This window comes from Dasypus novemcinctus, chromosome 6, assembly GCF_030445035.2.
Source record: "Dasypus novemcinctus isolate mDasNov1 chromosome 6, mDasNov1.1.hap2, whole genome shotgun sequence".
Classification (NCBI taxonomy): Eukaryota; Metazoa; Chordata; class Mammalia; order Cingulata; family Dasypodidae; genus Dasypus; species Dasypus novemcinctus.
This window is the reverse complement of record NC_080678.1, coordinates 56427943-56450829: the sequence shown is the minus strand read 5'-3', so window position 1 is coordinate 56450829 and position 22887 is coordinate 56427943. Positions and strand designations below refer to the sequence as shown.

The 22887-nt window shown below is 36.8% G+C and overlaps 1 protein-coding gene across 1 annotated transcript in view; it reads right to left on the bottom strand.

Moving 5' to 3' along the window:
• RNLS (renalase, FAD dependent amine oxidase) overlaps positions 1-22887 on the bottom strand; it is a 412797-nt gene that overhangs the window by 21147 nt on the left and 368763 nt on the right. The window contains exon 6 of the mRNA XM_058298840.2: positions 2140-2315. Within this exon, the coding sequence (XP_058154823.1) occupies positions 2140-2315 (176 nt within the window). The remainder of the gene's footprint in view (positions 1-2139; positions 2316-22887) is intronic.

Below are 22887 nucleotides of genomic sequence, written 5' to 3'. Positions count from 1 at the left end.
ACTTGTGTTGTTTTAAGCCACCAAGTATGTGGTAATTTGTTACAACAGCCTTAGAAAATAGAGGGTGAGTGAAGAAGAGGAATGGAAGAACTTGAGGGGTAGACAGACTGAGTTTTGCTATTATTACCCATGCAAACTTAGGGAAGTTATTTCATCTTTTTGAGGTTTGGTTTTCTCAACACTTTGGTGGGTTAAAACTAACAAGGGCAGAAGACTGCTCTTGACATTAACTATCACACCTTTGAAAGGCCAGGCCTGGCATACCATCGGTGCTTGGCATTGCTATCCTATTCCATCCCCTGCTTTCCCCCACCCTTTTTTCCCCCTGGTCTCACGTCATCCTTCCCTATACTTTAAGGACTATTTTAACCATATTCATAGATCAATATACATGAACTCATGGATGGTAGAGTGCATGCGATGGGGTGACAAGGAAAGAGAGGTGCATGCATTTATGTCAAAGTCCAAAGGTGGAGATGGACCTACTGAAAGCATTAGAGGAATGTTTCCTTGGGAATGGTAACTGAAAACTAAATAAATATTATTAAATCTCTGGACCTTTTATTATTTCTTTTGCTAGAGTGATGTAATTTTATATAAGGAAAAAAAAAGATCAAACACAACCTAGGTAAGCTCTTTGTCATAAATGACAATGCTATTTGCTACAATAATGTTCAAGGTACTCCGAGAAGTAACTAGTGAAAAATGGAAACTTCCAAGTTCAAATGACAACTTTTTCCCTTTCAGGCTTTGTAACCCATATGAACTTCATGCCTACAGAGCCATAAATGCTAGTGGGATAATTTCAAGAAAGAACAACCAGACTGTAATAAAAAATCATTGCTAGAGTTCGGATGTATATTATGTTCAAAGATTTTAATTAAATTTTGTGATATTGCACAACTTTGAATAGGTCATTTTGTGGTGAGGACAAATCATTTTAAGAAATAAGTGATTTTAACCATTTTTTCAGTTTATTACAAATTATTTATGAGCAAGGCATAAAACAAAACCTCACAAATTACTGTTTCTTTTATAGAAATATTTATAAATTGTAAAGTGACTAGCTGTCTAAAATATCTCATTTCAAATTATATTGACAAGATTATTTTCCAATGCTTTTAAAAGGGAAAAAAAGTAAAGTCTTCTAAAGTGACGAAGATGTGTTTTAAGTAAATATTTTCCCCAAAGTTTCACAGTATAATTTAACTTAAGAAGATATGGGTAAACACAGAGACCTGCTGCAATATTTTAGGAAATAATTTACCACTTCCTCTGGTTTTGGAAAGCCCTTTAAAATATACAAAATCTGCTGTGATTTCTTACAACACCCCTATCTAAAGGCTTCACAGTTCAGATAATTAAAACAGTGCTGATAAGTCAGTTGATCAATGGGCTCAGAAGTCTTAGGAAAAAATGAACAATTCATTGCTTCTTTTCACTTTCTACCTTTTGCTCCACTGTCCCTGAATAATGTCACAACTGTGTTTATAGATCAAATGACTTTTTCTATGAATACTCACAAACCTCCTTTGGAATACACAGAGACTTTCAGAAAAGTCAACATTTACTTGGAATAGAGAAATTAAAGTTTGAACTGATAGAACGAGGAGGAGGTATAGCTAACCCTGAAAAATAGCTCAACTAGCCACTTGATACAGGTATTCATTTTTCTCTTCCAAAGAGCTCTGCTAGTAGCAGTCAATACCAAAGTAGGAACTTAAATAACAACGAAAATTGTGGCAGCAAAACACACTTGCAAGGTTACTTTGACATATTGTAAAAATTTGGGAGGTTATAGTGGTTTCTATATAACCACAGGACTGATTTAGAAAAACCCCAGAGAAACAGCTGCATTTTGATATATAACCTGCTTTGCCTGTATAGGAAGCCCCAGATTTTCAGGGTGTATAAGTCTTAAAATGCTGGACTTTCAACATAACTTTAGAGAAAATTGAATGTACCTGTTGTTGAGAAATAATTGTCCCATTAACAGACGTTAGGCAAAACTATATCTGCGCTAAAGATCACATTGTAAATTTTTTTTCACTAGAAAGTGGCAAAGGATGAAAAAGTAAAGTCAATTCTGCTGTCTTATTAGAAAATGGTTGTGCTCATACCAATGGATTCCTTGATTACCTGTGAATATCTCCATTTCTGGCATTTGGTACCAACTGGCTGAGGCAAACCTGGAAAAATATTGTTCAGCTGCTGGATGATTAACTCCTGCACATCCTCAGTTCTGTGTTCCAAGTATGTAATTCCAAATGGGACAGTGGTGTGAATGACGAGGGAAGGTCCAATTTCTGATGACTCTGTAGTGTAACAGGATCAAAAGGATATAAAAGTGGGTAACATGGAAGCATCTTTTAGCATTTCAACCCAGATTTAAGGATTGATCACAATAATCTGGCAATAAAGATTCTAGTCTTTAAAATTTTAAACTAGGTTATTTCTGAAATTCAGGATCAAACTTTTCCTAAGAGACAGATTCAAGCTGTATTTTGAGAACAAATTGTCAGGTCTTGCTGAAAAACTAGAAGGAAGGTTAAGAAAAGCACTTAATATATACTGCCTTGGGGACAATTATTATGTTTGGTTTTCTCTCCACGAAATTGCAAGCACTTCAGGGCTGGGTTCATTTCTTATACATGGTCTCTACTCTCCTAAAATTTCTGAGAACAAAATAGATGTTCGATAAAAACTTGTTGCCTTGGACATTTTATGATAAATGAACTGTAAAATATTTTGTTGGAATCATATAGATGCCTGAATAAAATAATTAAGCATCTCTTCGAAAACAAGCTTGTCCTTATAATATTCTTTCCTTATCTTTTAAGCAGCATTAAAAACAAAAAAGTCTGCCTCATTCATAATCCATGTTATACTTTTTTGCTTGCCATTGAAATTTTTCTGCTGTCTATTCATAATTACAAATGAGCATCTGCTTTATAGCTTTCAACCTTTAATAGAATGTAGGGAAATGGAATAAAGTTTAAGTTCAAAGTAAAGCAACTCAGGCATTAGAATATGAAATCTTGGAAGGAAAGCTAAGAGTTCATCTATTATTATCATTTGTTTCAGTCATGCAGAAGAGAGAATTGAGGGAAAAACAGTGACAGATCTGCAATGCATGAAGTATAACATAAAAGTTGATGCTTCTGTCTGTCGAAAGAAGAAAATGTTAAAGTAAAGCACTGAAAAGGGCTGGCAAGCTGATTTTCAGAATCTGGAATTGTATTTGGGATTTGGGATTGTAAGGCGTGAAATGATCTACTTGAGGTAGGTTGGTACAATTTAACTCAGAAAATAAGGGATGAATGGCATAGGCCACTTCCTTGCTAGGTGCCCACTTAATCTCTTTATTTTTATTTTTTAAAAGATTTATTTATTTCTCTTCCCTCCCCTCCACCACCACCCCCGCCGCCCTGTTGTCTGCTCTCTAAGTCCACTCGCTATGTGTTCTTCTGTGTCCGCTTGCACCCTCGGAGGCAATGGGAAACTGTCTCTTTTTTGTTGTGTCAGCTCTCCGTGTGTGCAGTGCCACTTCTGGGAGGGCAGCGCTTTTTTTCATGCAGAGTGGCTCTCCTTGCAGGGCACACTCCTTGTGCATGGGGCACCCCCATGCGGGGGCACCCCTGCTCCTAGCACATGGCAGCTCTGCACGTGGGCCAGGTCACCACATTGGTCAAGGAGGCCCTGGGTATCGAACCCTGTGCTCTACCCATATGGTAGACAGACTCTCTAGTTGAGCCACGTCCACTTTCCGACTTAACCTCTTTACATTTCAGGCTTTTATCAATTGTAAAAGGAGATAAGTTAGTACCTACCACATAGCTCTGTGATGTGGATTAAATCACAGAAAAAATATGAAATGCTTAACACAGTCTCTGGCACAAAGTAGGTGCTTAATAAATGTTAGTGATGGAAGGGAACAAAGGTGGCTCAAGCATTAGGTGTCTTCCTCTCACAATGGAGGCCCCGGGTTCAATTCCCGGTGCCTCCTAAAAAAAGAAAAAAGCACACAACAGATACAGTGAATGCAAAGCAAGGAGGCAATGGAGAGAAATAAATAAAAAAGCTTTAAAAAAATAGTGATGGTACTGGAGGCAATAAAGCAGACATGCCAGGGGAAAAGAGACCCAGTGTTGCCCAAATTTTAGGTGTGAATATTCTTCTATAAAAGCACTTTATTTCTCTCTTGCTTTTAGCTCAGGGAACCCTGACAAATGAATGTCACAGCAATACACAGGGGAAGGAGGAAAGTCCCCAAATGTAAGCATTTTAAAGTGAAATGAGGGCTTTCAAACAGTTTCACATGTATGATGTGGGAGTTCTGATCTCAGAATCTGTGCAGTGAATGAAATGGTAAGCCAGATTGTTCGCTGTTTCCACCTCACTGTAGCTGGAACAACTTGAAAGAGGAAGTAGAGGGGCCATCTCTTTGAACATTCAACATTTAACCTTTCAGTGAAGACTTTCACAGGCACCACACAGAGGAAAGGGCCGAGGACTGTAAGATCACAAGTTCTTTCAGTGAAAACATGTGAGAAACCGATTGCAGGTTGCTTCAGACGATATTATTTATGTTATCAGCTCATATGTTCACGTAGGATTGTTTGCAGAGAGGGTGTCAATGCCGCTGTCTCTCATGGAGTACCAAATCTTCCCAGAGACAGAGAAAGTTCCTGGGTCAGCATGCTGCTGAAGGAGGAGAGTTGGGACTCTGAGTTGACTGATTCATGGCAGGCTTCAAAGGAAAATGAGTGCTAGCTGCATATGAGACTAATCAGAAGGTTGCACAGACCCAACCATTTGTTCTAGGGGAACTCATAAAGTCACTAAGGCCAGTAGTGGTACATTGCCAGGTTTCTACCATTTACATTAGCCATCCATTCCAAAGAGAGCAAAATAGAATAAAATTTAGGACCCAAAGTGAAACAGTTAATGAATGTTTCAATGAGAGAACAACCTGGCTACTTGTTTTTATTGGGATCAGAAAGGAAATTTTGAGAACGTCTATTAAAATTAGAACAGCCTAAAATAATGAGTTTTAGGGGAAAGCTTTCCCTGCCCCCATTTAAAGGGTATTTTAAAAAAGCTCTTCTCCAAAAATACAAACAGCAAACCAGAGTTGAAATATGAACAAGATTTGGATGTGGAGTGTTATAAAAAGCCACAACCATGTTAACAGGATTCAGAGTGAATATTTAGCATAAGCCTTATTCCTCGGTCATTGTAAAGGTAAGGATGCTAACTTTGTTTTTCTTTTTCTTTACTCAGTTTAACAAGCATAGCTTTTTGCTTTTGATATTTTAAATGTGAAGTTCATAGTAATTGACAAATGTTTCTGCACTTTGAGAAATCAATGGCTTTAGAGTGAAAAGATAACTTTTTGAACGCCTGCATCCTCCCTCAATAGTTCTGCAGTTTGGGACAACTTAATCTCAAGCTTTGCTTTCTTTCATCAAGTAAAAGAGAATAATACTACTTACTTGAGAAGGCTGTTGTACAGATTAAATGGAATAAACGTTTTTTCAGCTATAGAGTGGTACACAAATGTAAGGCATTCCTGGATAGTATTCTTGTTTTTAACTCTACTGTGATAAGAGCAGCTTTAGCAAGGGATAACAGTATTGGCTTCTCTCAAAACGTTAAGGTTTGATTATTATATTAACACCCCAGGAACAGTGGCAGGCATAGACACAGCAGGACTTAGCCTACAGTTTTGGCTGGGGGTAGGACACCGGAAGGTGATAGCAGTAGCAGCCCCAGCAGTAACAGTAGCATTATCACTCGCTGTTAATAGAGCACCTGATATACTGAAGGCTCCTGTATTAAATTCTCAAAATCAAAAGCTACTGAAGACATCTATTCCTCAAAATGAACCTGAAATTTGTTTTGAATTAAGTTCTCTAGCTGCCTCAGATTCATGGTCATCGTAGTTATAATAATAAATACTAACAGGTTAAACTTGCTTAGTTAAAGACAACGTTTGACATATTGGGCCAAAAAGTAACATCCAACTCTGTTACTTATAATAAAAGTGTTTTGCTCTATTTTTTTCAAACAAATTCTAACCCAGTTTTGTTAAGCTAACAAATGTGATCTGTACTATATTTTTAAGATTTGTTGAATGGCCTCATAAATAGTTTTCTTAAATGTTACGCATGAGCTTGAATAGAATTTTCTAGGCATTGAATTAATGTTTTAGAAGTCCATTAGAACAAGCTTATTAACTGTGTGGCTCTAATCTACTAAATTCTTATTTATTGTTTTCTTGATCAATTACTGAGAGAGGTATGTTAAAAATATCCCTCCTTATGGTGATAAATTTGCTATTTGTCCTTTTAGTTCTGATCAGTTTTGCTTTATATTGAAGCTGTGTTACTAGCTTCCTGATACTTGAATCTTTTTATTAATATGTTTGAACCTCTTTATATCTAGAAATGCTTTTTACCATAGAGTTTAATTTTTTGTTTTCTTTGTCCTACTTTTTCTGTTTCTTTTCTACTTTTAAGTTCTTTTTGATTAAACAGTTTTTGCCCCTTATTCCATTATTTTCCCTCTGGTAGTTTGGAAGTTAGGCATATTATTTCTATTCTTGGGGCATACTCATATATATATATATTATATATTTATTTATTTCTCTCCTCTTCCCCACCCTCCCAGTTGTCTGCTCTCTGTGTCCATTCAATGTGTGTTCTTCTGTGTCCGCTTGGATACTTGTCAGCAGCACCAGGAATCTGTGTCTCTTTTTGTTATGTTATCTTGCTGCATCAGTTTTCCATGTGTACGGCACCACTCCTGGGCAGGATGCACTTTTCTCATGCTGGGTGGCTCTCCTTAAAGGGCGCACTTCTTGCGTGTGGGGCTCCCCTATGCAGGGGACAACCCTGAGTGGCATGGTACTCCTTGTGTGCATCAGCACTGCATGTGGGCCAGCTTCACCACATGGGTCAGAAGGCCCTGGGTTTGAACCCTGGACCTCCCATGTGGTAGGGCGGATGCTCTATCCATTGAGCCAAATCTGCTTCCCATACCCATATATTTAAACATCCACTGATATAAAAGTCAAAAAGTTGGGAGCGGATGTGCCTTAAGCAGTTGTGCGCCTGCTTTCCACATGGGAGGTCGTCCCAGGTTTGGTTCCTGGTGCTTCCTGAAAACAAAAAGACAAACAACAGACAGACAAACAAGAAGACCACCAGGGGAGCTGATGTGGTTCAATGGTTCAGTACCAGCTTCCCATATATGAGGTCCCAGGTTCAATCCCTGGCTCTGGTAACTCAAAAAAGAAAAAGTTATCAATATCTCTATTCTTCTCCTGAATAATATAAGACTCATGAAAACTTTAACTTTGATTTTATATGTGTTCATTATCCAGTGTTATTTTATTTTTGTTTTATTTTATATACTGTTTGTTTATATTAATCCACAGTTTCCTTCTTGGATCTCAGATAGTTTGTCAAAGATTGTTTTATTTGCCCAAATTATCTTCTTGGGAAGGTTCTTAAATTAAGTTCTGAAGGTAAATGCTCAGGATTTAAAAAAAAAAATTGTTTTAGTAATAGATATACAACCTAGACTTTCCCCTTTAACCACATCCAGATATACAATTCAAAATGTTAATTACATTCACAATGTTGTGCTACCATCACTATCATCCATTACTAAAACTTTCCATCACCTCAAACAGAAATTCAGTATCAATTAAGCATTAACTCTCCATTCCTTATCCCCCTCCCTAGTACATCATAACCTGTATTCTCATTTCTGACTCTATTAATTTGCTTATCCTAATTATTTCATATCAGTGAGATCATGTGATATTTGCCCTTTTGTGTATGGTTTATTTCATTCAATATGATGTGTTCAATGTTCATCAGTGCTGTTGAATGTATCAGAACTTGGTTGTTTTTCACAGTTGAATAATATTCTATTGTGTATATATATATATATAAGATATTTTACTTATCTTCCTGAGAGGTTCCATATTTTGGCTATTGTGAATAATGCCACTATGAATACTGGTGTAAAAATATATACTGTGTCCCTACTTTTCCATGCTTTTGGGTCTATATCTAGAAGTGGGATTGCTGGGTCACATGGTAATTCTATACTTCACTTTCTGAGGGACCACCAAATTATTTTTGACAGCAGCTACACCATTTTATAATCCCACGAACAATGGAGTGTTCCTATTTCTTCACATCCTATTCAACAACTTGTTATTTTCCTTTTTTGTAATAGTAGCCTTTCTAGTGGGTATGAAATGGTGTCTCATTATAGTTTTGATTTGCATTTCCCTAATGACTAATGATGTTAAGCATGTTTCCATGTTTTTTGGCTATTTGTGTATCTTCTTTGGAGAAATATCTATTTAAGTCTTTTGCCCATTTTTTGATTGGGTTATTTGACTTTTTGTTGTTGAGTTTTAGGATTTCTTTATAAATTCTGGACATTAAAACCTTATCAGTTATGTGGTTTCCAAATATTTCTCTCCCTTTAGATAGGTTTTCCTTTACTTTTATGATGAAGTCCTTTGCACAAAAGCTTTTAATTTTGATGAGGGCTCATTTATCTTTTTTTTTTCTCTTGTTGCTTATGCCTTAGGTATAAAGTCTAAGAAGTCATTGCCTACACAAGGTCCTGAAGATGCTTATCCACATTTTCTTCTAGGAGTTTTATAATCTTGGTTTTTATATTTAAGTGTTGGATCCATTTTGAGTTAATTTTTGTATGTGGTATGAGATAAAAGTCCCTCTTCATTGTTTTGTGTATGGATATCAAGTTTTCCGAAACCATTTGTTAAAGACACTATTTTTTTCCCAATTGAGCGGAAATGGCACCCTTGCCAAAAATCAGTTGACAAGAGTTTTGAGGGTTTATTTCTGAACTCTCAGTTCCATTGGTCTGTTTACCTATCCTTGTGCCACTAGTATGCTGTTTCGGCCACCGTATTATGTTTTAAAATCAGGAAATGTGACTGTTAATTTATAAATGCGATTGTGATTGAAAAGAGTAGTCTGTGGAGGTAAATATCAATTGAAAGGAAACTAGAGAATAATCTAGGGAATGTGTAGCATAGTGATTTCAGTGCTGGATGAAGACTGTGGCTAATAGTATAAATATAAGAATGCTCTCCTTTTCCAAAGTGCTAAGAATATGGTAATACATTGGAAAATTACAACTAATTTAACTTATGGACAATAGTAATTTTGTAATATTTTGCAGCAATGGCAAGAAAATATTTAAATTCTAAGGGACAATAGGGGGTTAAAAAGGAGTATGGGATTTTTCCTTTTGGAGTAATGAAAATGTTCTAAAATTGGCTGTCATAATGACAGCACAACTCTGTGATGAAAATGAAAGCCACTGAATATACACATTGGATTGTACAAAGCATGTGTATAACACAGGGAATCTAGTGGTGGAAGATGGAATATGGTTAATGGGTCAAATATGAGAACATTCATGAATGATATATTAGTATTAAATATTAATGATATATTAGTATTAAATAATGAATATTTAATACCAATATAGGCTTTTAAAATCAGGTGGGTTGGTGGTTACCCCAAATGTAAGATATGTGCTATAGTTAGTAGTAATATTTTGACAGTAACAACTGTTTCATAGCATTGCAAGGTGTTGGTGGTGGGGTGATATATGGGAGCCTTGTATGATGATATGCATGTTTGTTTTGCAAATTCACAACTTTTACTATACATTTATTGTTTATGAATGTTTATGTATGAATGATATACTTCAGTAAGATTTTATTTTTAAAAAATCAGGAAGTATGAGTCCTCCAATTTCTTTCTCTTCGAAGATGGTTTAGGTATGTGGACCCTTATTCTTTCAAATAAATTTGATTATTGAGTCTCCATTTCTGCAAAGAAGACTGTTGGAATTTTTATTGGGATAGTGTTGAATCTGTAAATAGCTTTAGGTAGAATTGACATCTTGACAATATTAGTCTTCCAATACATAAGCACATAGTGGTCTTTCTTCTATGTATGTCTTCTTTTCTTTCTTTTAGCAATGCTTTATAATTTCTGCTTATAAGACCTTTATTTCTAGGTTAAATTTATTCTTAGATATTTGATTATTTCAGTTGCTATTATAAGTGGAATTTTTTCTCAGTTTCCTCTTCAGACTGTTCATTACTGGTGTATAGAAACACTACTGATTTTTGCCTCTTTATCTCCTACCCCACCAATTTGCTGAATTCATTCATTAGCTCTAGCAGATTTGTGAAAGGTTTTTGGAACTTTCTATATATACTATCATGTCATCTGCAAATAGGGAAAATTTTACTTCTTCCTTTCCAATTTGGATGCCTTTTATTTCACTTTCTTGCCTCATTTCTCTGGCTAGAACTTCAGTACTTACTCCAGCACAACACTGAATAAAAGGGGTGACAGTGGGCACCCCTATCTTTTTCTTGACCCCCATTTATAGGGAAAGTTTTCATTCTTCACGGTTGAGTATGATGTTAGCTGTAGGTTTTTTCATATATATTTTTTATATTGAGGGAGTTCCTTCTATTCCTAGTTTTTAAAGTATTTTTATTAAGAAGGGTGCTGGATTTTCTATGTCAATTGAGATGACCACGTGTTTGTATTTTTTCCTTTATTCTATTAATGTGATATATTACATCAATTTTTCTTTCATTAAGCCATCCTTGCACACCTGAGATAAATACCACTGGATAATTTTTAATATGCTGTTGGATTCAGTTTGCTAGTATTTTGCTGAGAATTTTTGCATTTATATTCTTAAGGGACATTGGTCTATAATTTTCTTTTCTTGTGATATAGGTATCTATATCTGGTTTTGTTATTATGAGTATGTTGGCCTCATAGAATGAGCAGTGAGTATTTCCCTCCTCTTCAATATTTTGAAAGAGTTTGAGCAGGGTTGGTGTTAATTCTTCTTGGAATGTTTGGTAACATTCATCAGTGAAGTCATTTGGTCCTGGGCTTTTGCTGGATGGTTTTTGATTACTGACTCAATCTCTTTACTTGTAATTGATCTGTTGAGGTCTTTTGTTTCTTCTAGAGCCAGTATAGGTCTTTTTTTGTTGTTGTTTTTAGGAACTTGTTCTTAATCTAGGTTGTCTAATTTGTTGTATGCAGTTATTCATAGTATCTTCTTTAATCCTTTTTATTTCTGTGAGGTCAGTAGTAATGCACCCCCCTTCATTTCTGATTTTAGTTATTTGCATCCTTTCTCTTTTTTCTTTGTCAGTCTGTCTAAAGATTTGTTGTTCATACTGATCTTGTCTAAGAGTCAAGTTTTGGGTTTGTTAATTCTATTATATTTTTATTCTCTAATTCATTTATTTTGGCTCTAATCTTTATTTCCTTCCTTCTGCTTGCTTTGGGTTTAGTTTGCTGTTCTTTTTCTAGTACTTCCAGGTGCATGGTTAGGTCTCTGATAAGAATTTTTTTTCCTTTTTTAATGTAAGCATTTAGGTCTATAAATTTGCCTCTGAGAAGTGCCTTCACTGCCACCTTAAGTTTTGATATGCTGTGTTCTCATTTTCATTCTTCAGATATTTCCTATTTCTCTTATGATTTCTTCTTTGACCTATTAATTTTTTGAGTGTTTTTAACTTCCATATATTTTTGATTTTCCAGTTTGCCATCTGCTATTGATTTCTAGCTTTATTCTGTTGTAGTCAGTGAGGATGCTTTGTAAAATGTAAAACTTTTTAGGTTTATTGAGACTTGTTTTGTGACCTAATTGTTTTCTATCCTGGAGAATGCTCCATGTGCACTTGAGAAGAATGTGTATTCTGTTTGGCATGGTATATTATGTTTTATAAATATATATATGTGTTAGGTCTAGTTTCATTGACTATATTATTCAAATTCTCCATTTTTGTATTGATCTTCTGTCTAGATGTTCTACCCATTAATGGAATTGGTGCACTGAAGTCCAGCTATTATTGTAGAAGTCTCGATTTCTTTCTTCAGTTTTGCCAATGTTTGCTTTGTGTGTTTTGGGGCACTGTGGTTAGGTGTATAAATGTTAATGATTGTCATGTTTGCTTGGTGGATTTATCCTTTTAATAATATATAACGTCCTTCTTTGTCTCTTGTAACAAATTTTTTACTAGAAGTCTATTTTGTTTGATATTAGTATAGCTACACCAGCTCTTTTTTGGTTGCTATTGGTATGGAATTTTTTCCCCCCATATTTTCACTTTCAACTTATTTGTGTCTTTTGGTTTAAGGTAAGTTTCTTGCAATCAACATATAGTTAGATCATGCTCTCTTAAAATCCATTCTTCCAATCACTTTCTTTTGATTGGGAGTTTTGTTTTTTCCTCTCTCCACTCCCCCTCGTCACTGTTTTTGCTGTGTTCATTCCCTGTGTGGTCTTCTGTATCTATTTCTCTTTTTGTCTTCTTGTCTTTCTCCTCTAGGATTCACCGGGATTCGATTCTGGAGACATCTGATGTGGAGAGAGCTTCCCTGTCAATTGTGCCACCTCAGTTCCTGGTCACTGCTGTGCATCACCTTGACTTTCCCCTTTGTCTCTCTTTTGTTGCATCATCATCTTGCTGTGTGACTCACTTGTGTGGGCACTTGGCTTGCTGCATGGGCACTCAGCTTGCCATGTGGGTACTCGCATGGGCACTCAGCTTGCCACATAGGCGCTTGCCACGTGGGCACTCACATGGGCACTCGGCTAGCCATGCGAGCACTCATGTGGGCACTTGGTTCGCCATGTGGGCATTTGTGTGGGCTTCAGCTCACTGCACGGGCACCCATGTGAGCAGTGACTCACTGCATGGGTACACTTTCTCATCTTCTTTTTCACCAGGATGTCCCAGGGATCAAACCCAGGTCCTCCCATATGGTAGGCAGAGGCCCTATCACCTGAGACACATCTGCCAGGGAGTTTAATCCATTAACATTCAGTGTTATTACTGATAAAGCAAGACTTACTTTAGCCATTATGGCCTTAGTGTTTTTATATGTCACATCTTTTTTGTCTCTTTTCATTTTTTGCAGACTCCTTTTGTGTATAGTTGACCTTCTGTGATGTAACTGCTTGGTCCCTGTTTTAGTTTCTGAGGCTGCTCAAGCAAATATGATGAAATAGGTTAGGTTAAACAATGGGAATTCATTTGCTCACAATTCTGAGGCTAAAAGAAAGCCCCAAACCAGGCAGCATCACGGTGATGCTTTTTCCCCAAAGATTGTGATGTTCTGGAGACTGGCTGTTGGTGATCCTTGGTCCTTAGTTTGTCACATGGCAAGTCACATGGTGGCATCTTCTCATCTCTCCCTTCTCTTCCAGGTTCCATTGATTTCAATTTCTGGCTGCTTACTCTGTGGCTTTCTCTCTATATATATCTGAATTTTATATTTATATCTACTTTTAAAGGATCACAGTAATAGGATAAGACCCTTCCTGATTGAGGTGGGTCACAGCTTCTTAACTGTAGTAACCTCATGAAAAATCCTATTACAGGGAAACAGATGTGGCTCAACCAATTGGGCTCCCGTCTACCATATGGGAGGCCCTGGGTTCGCTTCCCAGGGCCTTCTTGTGAAGGCAATCTGCCCCCACTCACAGAGAGCTGATGGCCCGTGTCTGTGGAAAGCTGGAGCAGCAAGATGATGCAACAAAGGGAGACAAGCAGACAGAGAAGAACATGCAGAGAATGGACACAGAGAGCAGACAGCAAGCAAGCAGTGGGGGGTGGGGTGGGGGTTGGATAAATACAAAAAAGTAAATCTTAAAAAAAAAAAAACTCCTATTACAATGGGTTCACATCCAAAGAAATAGATTAAATGTAAGAACATATTTTCCTGGGATATACACAGTTTCAAGCCACCACATCCCACCTTCTGGATCCCCAAAAGACATGTTCTTTCTATATGCAAAAGCATTCATTCCATCACAATATCCTAAAAGCCTTACATCATTTCAGAAACAATGCTTAGTACAAAGTCTCATCAAACCTGGTTATGGGTGTAGTCTTTCCTGGGACACCATTCCCCTCGTTTGTGGTCTTGTGAAACCTAGAGAACAAGTTATCTGCTTCTGATATACAATGGAGGGACAGGAATAGGATAAATATTCCTATTCTCATAGGGAGAAACTGGAGGGCAAACAGGGGTCACAGGTTCCAAACAATTCAGAAACACAGCACTGCCTACTCCATTAGATTTCAAGATCTGAGAATAATCTATAGAAAGATGTTTTGTCCTCCAGACCTGATGAGGAGGTAGCCCCACCCTTTCCAGCTTTGCACAATGGCCATGCTCTCCCTGAAAACTGGGGTGTGAAGGCTCCACCATCTCCAAGAATTATACAGTTCTGCCTTGAAGCAATTCTTCCTTCAATTTGTCCCTTCTCTGTCTGTTTTAGCCCAGACTGGCAGTGGTTCTGTTCATACAAAGTGATGAAAAACTTATTCGTTTTGCATGTAGTTCATAGGGGTCCAAGCCAGCAGACAATAGAGCATTTCATAGATCTTTCCTGTATAACTGCCTTTCCAATCCTGACTTCCCCTGAAATGGCTGACTGGTTCCATATTCACTTAAATCCTTACATGGAGCACTATTCTCTGGGGATTCACTTTCTAGAAACTCAGAATTTTCCAAAAATTGTGTCTAGGAGTTTAGTTCTCAGCTTATACCTTTCCTCTTGCATTTGACTATAATGAGAAACCAGACAGAACTTTCCACATTTAGTTTGGAAATCTCCTTAGCTATATATTCAAGTTAATCACTCTCAAGTTCTGCTTTCCATCTGACACCAGAACTCAATTTCACCAAGTTCTCTGCCACTTTAAAATGATTATTTTTTCTCCAGTTTTCAATAACACAGTCATCATTTTCTTCTAAGTACCATTAGTATCCATATTTCTACCAGTAGTCTCTTCAAAGCAATCTAGACCTTTTCTATCAAGCTCCTCACAATTCTCCACCTATTGCCCAATTCAATAGCTATTTCCACAGTTTTGGTATTTGCAATAGCAGCACCCCGCTCTCCTGGTACCAAAATCTGTTTTAGTTTCCTAGGCTACTTGAGCAAATACCATGAAATGGGTTGGGTTAAACAATGGAAATATATTTGCTTACAGTTTTGAGGCTAAAAGAAAGTCTGAATCAAGGCTTCACCAAGCCGATGCTTTCTCTCTGAAGACTGTGATATTCTGGGGCTGGCTGCTCGAGATCCTTGGTCATTAGTTTGCCACATGGTAAGGCACATGGCTGCATATCCTGGTCTCTCCCTACTCTTCTGGGTTCCATTGATTTCAGCTTCTGGCTGCTTCCTCTTGTCTTTTTCTCCATTTGAATATACTCCGCTTATAAAGGACTCCAGTATAGGATTAAGACCCATCCTTATTGAGGTGGGTCACACCTCCTTAACTGAAGTAAGGTCATCAAAAGGACCTACTTACAATGGATTCACACCCACAGGAGTGGATTAAATTTAAGAACATGTTTTTCTGGGGTACATAGAGCTTCAAACCACCACAGTCCCTTTCTCATTTCCATTTCTGTATATTTTAAAAATACTTTGTGTTTACCCTGGGGTCTATAACCTACTAGTTTGAAAAGATACCAACTAAACTTCAGTAGCGTATACATTCTCTGCTCCCATATCCCTCCTTTCCCCTTTTTAAAAATTTTATCACATATTACACCTTTATATTTTGTGTGACTGTTACAAGGAAATATTCTCTTCAATTGTACTCTAACTCTTAAAGGAAATAAAAATAGCACTACATACTGAAGCTACAGTTCTACTGGCATTTGCATTTACTCATATCATTACGTTTACTGAAGATCTTCTCTTCTTCATGTTGTTTTATGCCTCCCTTTCCTGTCCTTTCTATTTAACCTTAAGAACTTCCTTTAGCCGTTTAGTATTTCTTGTTAATTCTGTCAGTTTTGGTTTATCTGTGAATGTCTTAAATTCTCCCTAATTTTTGAAGAAAAGTTTTGCCAGTTGAAGAATTTTTGGATGACACTTTTTCACTTTCAGTACCTTAAGTGTCATACCTCTGCCTTCTTGCTGCCAGGGTTTCTGATAAGAAATTAACACTTGGTCTTATTGAGGATCCTTTCTATATGAATGAATCATTTTCTCTTGCTGCTTTCAAAATTCTCTATCTTGGGCATTTGATATTTTGATTAGTATGTGTCTTAAAATAGGTAGGTCTCTGTGTATATTATTATGCCTTTTGTAAGTTGGGAAATTTTTGGCTATTATTTTCTCATATAATCTTTCTGTCCATTTTCCTTTCTCTTCTCCTTCTCAGACTCCCATGATTTTGGCATGCTTCATGCTATCATACAGGTCCTTTAGGCTTTATTCATTTTTTCTACTCTTTTCTCTATCTAGTCTTTTGATTTTTAGTGTCCTGTCTTCTACTTTGTTGTTTCTTTCTTCTGACTTTTCAAATCTGCTGTTGTGTGCCTCCAGTGTATTTTTAATCTCCATTATTACTTTTCATCCCCATAAGTTCTGTTATGTTCCTTTTTAAAACTCTCTAATTCTTCATCTGTTCACACATTGTCTTCTTCATATCCTTTAGCTCTATATCTGTATTTAGTGTATTTCTAGCTATATTTTTCTTCACCTTTAACTGATTTAAGGAATTGTTGGAACAACTTTGATTAGTTATTCTAATGCCTGTGTTTCCTCTGAAGTTGTTTTGTGAGGCAGACTTTCCTGGGGATGTCTTATGTCACTGTCTTGATGACTTCACCCCCCTCTCAGTTTTCCTTTTTTTGAAAAATGTCTTTATTTTACCCTTATTTATTAGTTTTCCTTGGTATATATTGAAAATATTGTGTCTCAGCATTTTATGGCTATTCCAAAGTGGGTTAGCTTCTATGGATGCTGATGAAAAGTCAACTAAATTTAATTACAGTTCCTTTATAGGTAATTTTACTTTCATATCTTGCTGCTTTAAAAAAAAATTTATTGAAGTATTTCACTTATACATAAACATACATAAACAATTAGTATATAGTAATAGTTGTGAACTTACAAAACAAATATATATAACATCATACAGGACTCTCATACCTCACCCTACCACCAATACCTTGCATTGTTGTGAAAAATTTTGAACTAATGATTAAAGAGCATCCTCAAAATATTACTACTAACCAAAGTATTTTACAATTGGTGTATTTTTCCCCAACCCACCCAATTATTATTTTTATATCATTTATACATGAACATAATAAACAATAAGTGTATGGAAGTGGATTTGGCTCAACAGATAGAGCATCCACCTACCACGTGGGAGGTCCAGAGTTCAAACCCAGGGCCTCCTGACCTGTGGTGGTGAGCTGGCCTACATGCAGTGCTGATGAGTACAAGGAGTGCCATGCCACGCAGGGGTGTCCCCCATGTAGGGGAGCCCCACATTGAAGGAGTGCACCCCATAAGGAGAGCTGCCCCACGTAAAGAATGACAGCCTGCCCAGGAATGGCACTGCACACAAAGAGAGCTGATGCAGCAAGATGAGACAATAAAAAGAGACACAGTGCTGCTGCCAAGAACACAAGTGGACACAGAACACACAGCGAATGGACATAGAGAGCAGACAACTGGGGGTGGGGGGAAGGGGAAAGAAAAAAAATCTAAAAAAAAAACCCAGCACAGTAAGTGTACAGTAAAAGTTTTGAACTTATAAAGCAAACATGCATAACGTCATACAGGGGCCCCATACATCAACCCACTACCATCACCTTGCACTGTTGTGAGACATTTGCTACAAATTATGAAAAAATGTCATCAAAATATTATTACTAACTATAGTCCTTATCTTTCATTTGGTGTATTTTTTCCCTAAACTACCCTATTATTATTTTTTAAAATATATTTTTATGACAGAAGTTGAAAACTTAACAATTCTGCACATGTGCAGAATTCCCATACAACACCCCTCTATCAATACATCATACCATGATGGAACATTTGTTACAGATTATGAGATAATATCATCAGATTATTACCATTGCATACATTTGGCACACTTTTTCCATACTCCCTCATTATCAACACAGAACATCTTTGGCATAGATGCATGAATATTACATTATTATTGTTAACCACAGTCCATTGGTCACTCCAATTGTATTTTTCCCATGCTTCTTCACATTCCCACTACCCTGCGATAGTAATGTACATCTGCTCTAGCTTACAAAGGACACTTGCATCTGTACCATCAAGCACAATTCTCATCCACCTCTGGGTTTACTGTGTTATTCAGTTCCTAGATTATTCTCTAGCTTTCTATCAAATGGCATTTAAATCCCTAGACTACCCTTTTTCATCCACCTTCCCATTTATAAACCAGCTGTTTCACTATAATGTGTTACCATCAACTTAATTTCCACACTTTTACAGTAAGGTTATTTAAAACTTCTACATACATTAAACATCAGTAGTCCATCTCAGACCTCCTCTTATCTCCTTTAAGAATCCACCACCTACCACAAGGTCTTGAGGATATTTTCCTACATTTTCTTCTAGAAGTCTTATGGCTCCTGCTTTTCTCTTTAGGTTCTTGATCCATTTGGAGTTAATTTTTGTATAATATGTGAGATAGGGGTCCTCTTTCCTTCTTTTGGCTGTGAATATTTAGTTCGATAGGCACCATTTGCTGAATGGACTGTTCTGCCCAAGATGGGCTTGACAGGCTAGTCAAAAATCATTTGACCATAGATACAAGGGTCTGTTTCTGAACCATCAGTCCAATTCCATTGGTCTATGTGTCTGTCTTTAAGCTAGTACCATGCTGTTTTTACCACTGTAGCTAGGTAATATGATTTAAAGTCTGGAAGTGAGAGTCCTCCAACTTTGATTTTCCTTTTTAAGATGTTTCAGGACCCCTTACTCTTCCAAGTAAATTTGATCATCGTGTTTTCCATTTATTTAAAAAATGAGGGTGGAATTTTTATTGGGATTACATTGAATCTGTATATCAATTTGAGTAGAATTGACATCTTAATGATATTTAGTCTTCCAATCTGTGAGCATAGAATGCTCTTCCTATTATTTACTGTCTTTTTAAAATTTCTTTTAACAATGAGTTATAGTTTTCTGAATACAAGTGCTTTACATTATTGGTTAAGTTTATTCCTAAATATTTGGATTTTATCTGTCATATTTATTTTTACCACTCTTTAGACACTTTTGGTTACTTTTACTGATATAATCTTGATTTCTAGACACTCCCAAGCCTCTCTCTCCTGCCTTTTATTTTCAGATGGTCATAAACCCTTTAGCATTTCCAGCAAAGCCAGTCTCTTGGTTACAATCTCTCACAGTTTCTGTTTATCTGTGAATCTTCTAAACCCACCCTCATTTCTGAAAAACAATCTTGCCAGACATAAGATTCTTGACTGGAAATTTTTCTCTTGCAGTATCTTAAATATATCAGTCCACTGTCTTCTTGCCTCCGTGGTTTCTGATGAGAAATCAGCACTTAATCTTACTGGGTACCCCTTATATGTTATGCATTGATTCTCTCTTGCTGCTCTCAGAATTCTGTTTTTGGCATTTGACATTCTGATTAGTATGTGTCTTGGAATTGGACTATTCAGATTTGTTTGGATGGAAGTTTGTTGTGCTTCTTGGACATGGATATTTATGTCCTTCAATACGGCTGTGAAATTTTCTACCATTATTTCTTCAAATATGCCTTCTGCCCCTTTTCTTTTCTCTTCTCCTTCTGGGACACTCATGACATGTATGTTGGCACATCTCTTGCTGTAGTTTACTTTTCTCAGCCCTTGTTCAATTTTTTCCATTCTTTTCTTCATCTGTTCTTTTGTATATTCACTTTCAGAGGCCATATCTTCAAGCCCACCAATCCTTTCTTCTGTCTCCTCAAATCTGCTATTATATGATTCCAATGTATTTTTAATTTCATTTATTGTGCCTTTCATTCCCATAAGATCTGCTATTTTTCTATGTATGCTTTCAAATTCTTCTTTGTGCTCATCCAATGTCTTCTTTAATATCCTCAATCTCTTTAGCCATCTCATTGAATTTATTAAGGAGATTTGTTTGAACATCTATGATGAGTTGTCTCAACTCCTTTATGTCATCTGGAGGCTTTTCTTTTTCCTTTGACTGGGCCATAGTTTCCTGTTTCTTGGTATGGGTTGTAATTTTTTGTTGGTGTCTTGGCATCTGGATTACTAGATGTATTGATTCTGGGTGCAGTTTCTCTCTTTAGAAGGGCTTTCTTGCCCTTTCTCCCTTGCTGATTGTGCAGTAGGAGCCAAGGATGCAGTTGGTGCTATAAGCTGTGGAGCCTCAAGCTGGCCTTGTTGCTTCAGGGACTGATGAAGCTTCTCCCACCTTTCTCCTTTGCCAAGGGTAGGGACAGAGCCTCAGCGTTGTGTAATAATCCAAGTTGTACATGTCTAGGCTGTAGTTAGCCAAAGAGACTGATGAAGCTTCATGCTCCTTTCTTCCATCTGGGATGGGGATAGAGCTCCAGGTGTGGGCAGCAATCTAAGCCATGTAGGTCCAAAATGATTGCAGTTGCCCTGGTAGACTTCCAACTAATCAGTCTGTTCCAGCAGAATGTACCTTCAGTTTCCCAGAAAGGCTGGTGCAGGGCCTGCTAGCTTCATCCCTGCTAGAGGTGGGGCTGAAACCTAGGCTAGGGCTCCAGGCCTGTCTGGATGAAAGAAGCCAGACTCTACCATCACTGTGATTTTTCAGTCAGCCGGGCTTCCCCTCATGTAGGGGGTGGAGTCAAAATGGTGGCAACTGGCCTCTTTCTGACTTAGACAGATTCATACTTAAGCTGTTCTTAGGGTTATAGTTTAGCCAGCTGAATTTACTAATCAGTAGCCGAAATTGGTGGCCAACCATCTCTTCCTCCTGTTTTTGGAAAATGGAGCTTCCAATTCCAGTCATAGAATAGCTCCTGAGGTGGCTTGTGCCACCAAAGTAGGATGATCACTGGCCTCTACAGCATGGCCTGTATTTTCCCAGAGAAGCTGGAGCAGGTTCCGCCAGCTTTCTCCCTGCTGGAGGTGGGGCTGGGGCTTATACTGAAGTTAGTGCCCAACTGTCTCTTCCTCCCCCTTTTTTGGGAAGTGGCGGCGCTTCCAATCCCAGCTGTGAAATAGCTCCTGAGGCGGTTTGTGCTGCCAGTGGAGAATGGGCATGGATCTCTCGGACATGGAATATTCTACCTAGGAATCTTCTCTGCAGATGGGCAGTCTCCTCCTTCGATTCCTTCAAGGATGTTGCAGGATGCTCTTCTGGTCTCCTGTAGCCCCCATACAAGTGCTTTAGATAGCTCTGGGTGATTACTAACTGCCCTGTAACACGAACTATCTCTAAGAGTGCCTTACTCTGCCACCATCCTGCTGGTTGTCCCACATCTGGCTGCTTTTAAAGTTTTCTTTTTGTGTTTGGTGTTCTGCAGTTTCACTTGGACAACTTGACTTCTTTTGTCTTCTGAATCTTAGTATTTATTTTGTCATCAGTTCTGGAAATTGTTCAATGATCACTTCTCTTGATATTTCCTTTTCCCCATTCTCTCTATTGTCTCTTCATCAAACTCTAATTAGAGACATTTTAGAGATTATTCTATCTTTGTGAGTCTTGATCTATTTTTAGCATTTTCCTTCTTTTTATGCTAAATTCTATATAACTTCTTTTGATTTATCTTTCAGTGTTCTATTTCTCCCAATATCTGTGTTTATTCTGATGTTTAATTTGTTCTTTTATTTTAAAATTAAACTATTTTGGATTTCATTTATAAAACTTCTAATTGGCTCTTTTTCAAATCTGTATGATCACTTTTGATAATCTTTCTCCTCAGTCATACATTCATTGTCTTTTATTTTTTAAACATATTCATTATAGTTATTTTATATCATGTCTAATTACCCAAAATTGTAATTTTTATGAGTTTAATTCATTTAAAAAAATTTCAGATTACCATTGCTCATCATAACTTCTTTCCTTGTGTGTTTTATTATTTTAAAGGTTAAAAAAAATTTTTTTTTAAATTATGAGCTTATCTGAAAAATTCTTTGAGATGAGAGTGTAAACAGTGTTCCTTTGGAGATCTGCTTTTGCTTCTGCCAGATGTCTTGGAGGAGCACTACCACCCATGACTACTTTAACTAGCTTTTTAGAATATGTTGGCAACAAATCTGCCCGAGTATGGATTTGTAATTTGGCATCTTAGGGGAGACATTTTATTTCTATTTTGTTTTGTTCACTCTGTTCAAAGACAGGCAATCACCCCTATTGTCTTCCTCTGCAACTTAGGATATATCAGGTACAGAGAAGTTCTGTAAAGCTGTAAAAACTTCCACACTCACACTAATAAACTAAATCTTAAACAGAGTGTTTTTTCTTGGAAAACTAAAGTTACCAAAATCGACTCAACATAAAAAAAGATTGAGGACCTGGATGACTTACTTGTGATTTCTTTCAAACTAGTAAAATGTAGATTTTAAACACACGTCACATGTGTATAGGAACACATACAAACATTCACCCTAAATTATGGACCATCCATCTTATGAAAATGAATTGAAACTTATGAATAAAATAACCATATAGATTTTTCCAATATTTAATATATTATAAATGCATTATATTACTAGGTACATTACGAAAAACATGACAGTCTCAATATATATTTAAAAGGCATTCATTAATATTTAATATTAATTTATGAAAAAAGTCACAAAATGAAAAAATGGTGCCTCCTCAAATTGAGATAGAATATCTTTCTTAAGCCAACAGTTTATATCATACTTTAAAATGAAATAATACACATTTTCAGAATAAAATCAGAAACAAACTAAGGATGCTTGAAAACACCAATGGTGTTTAACATTGCTC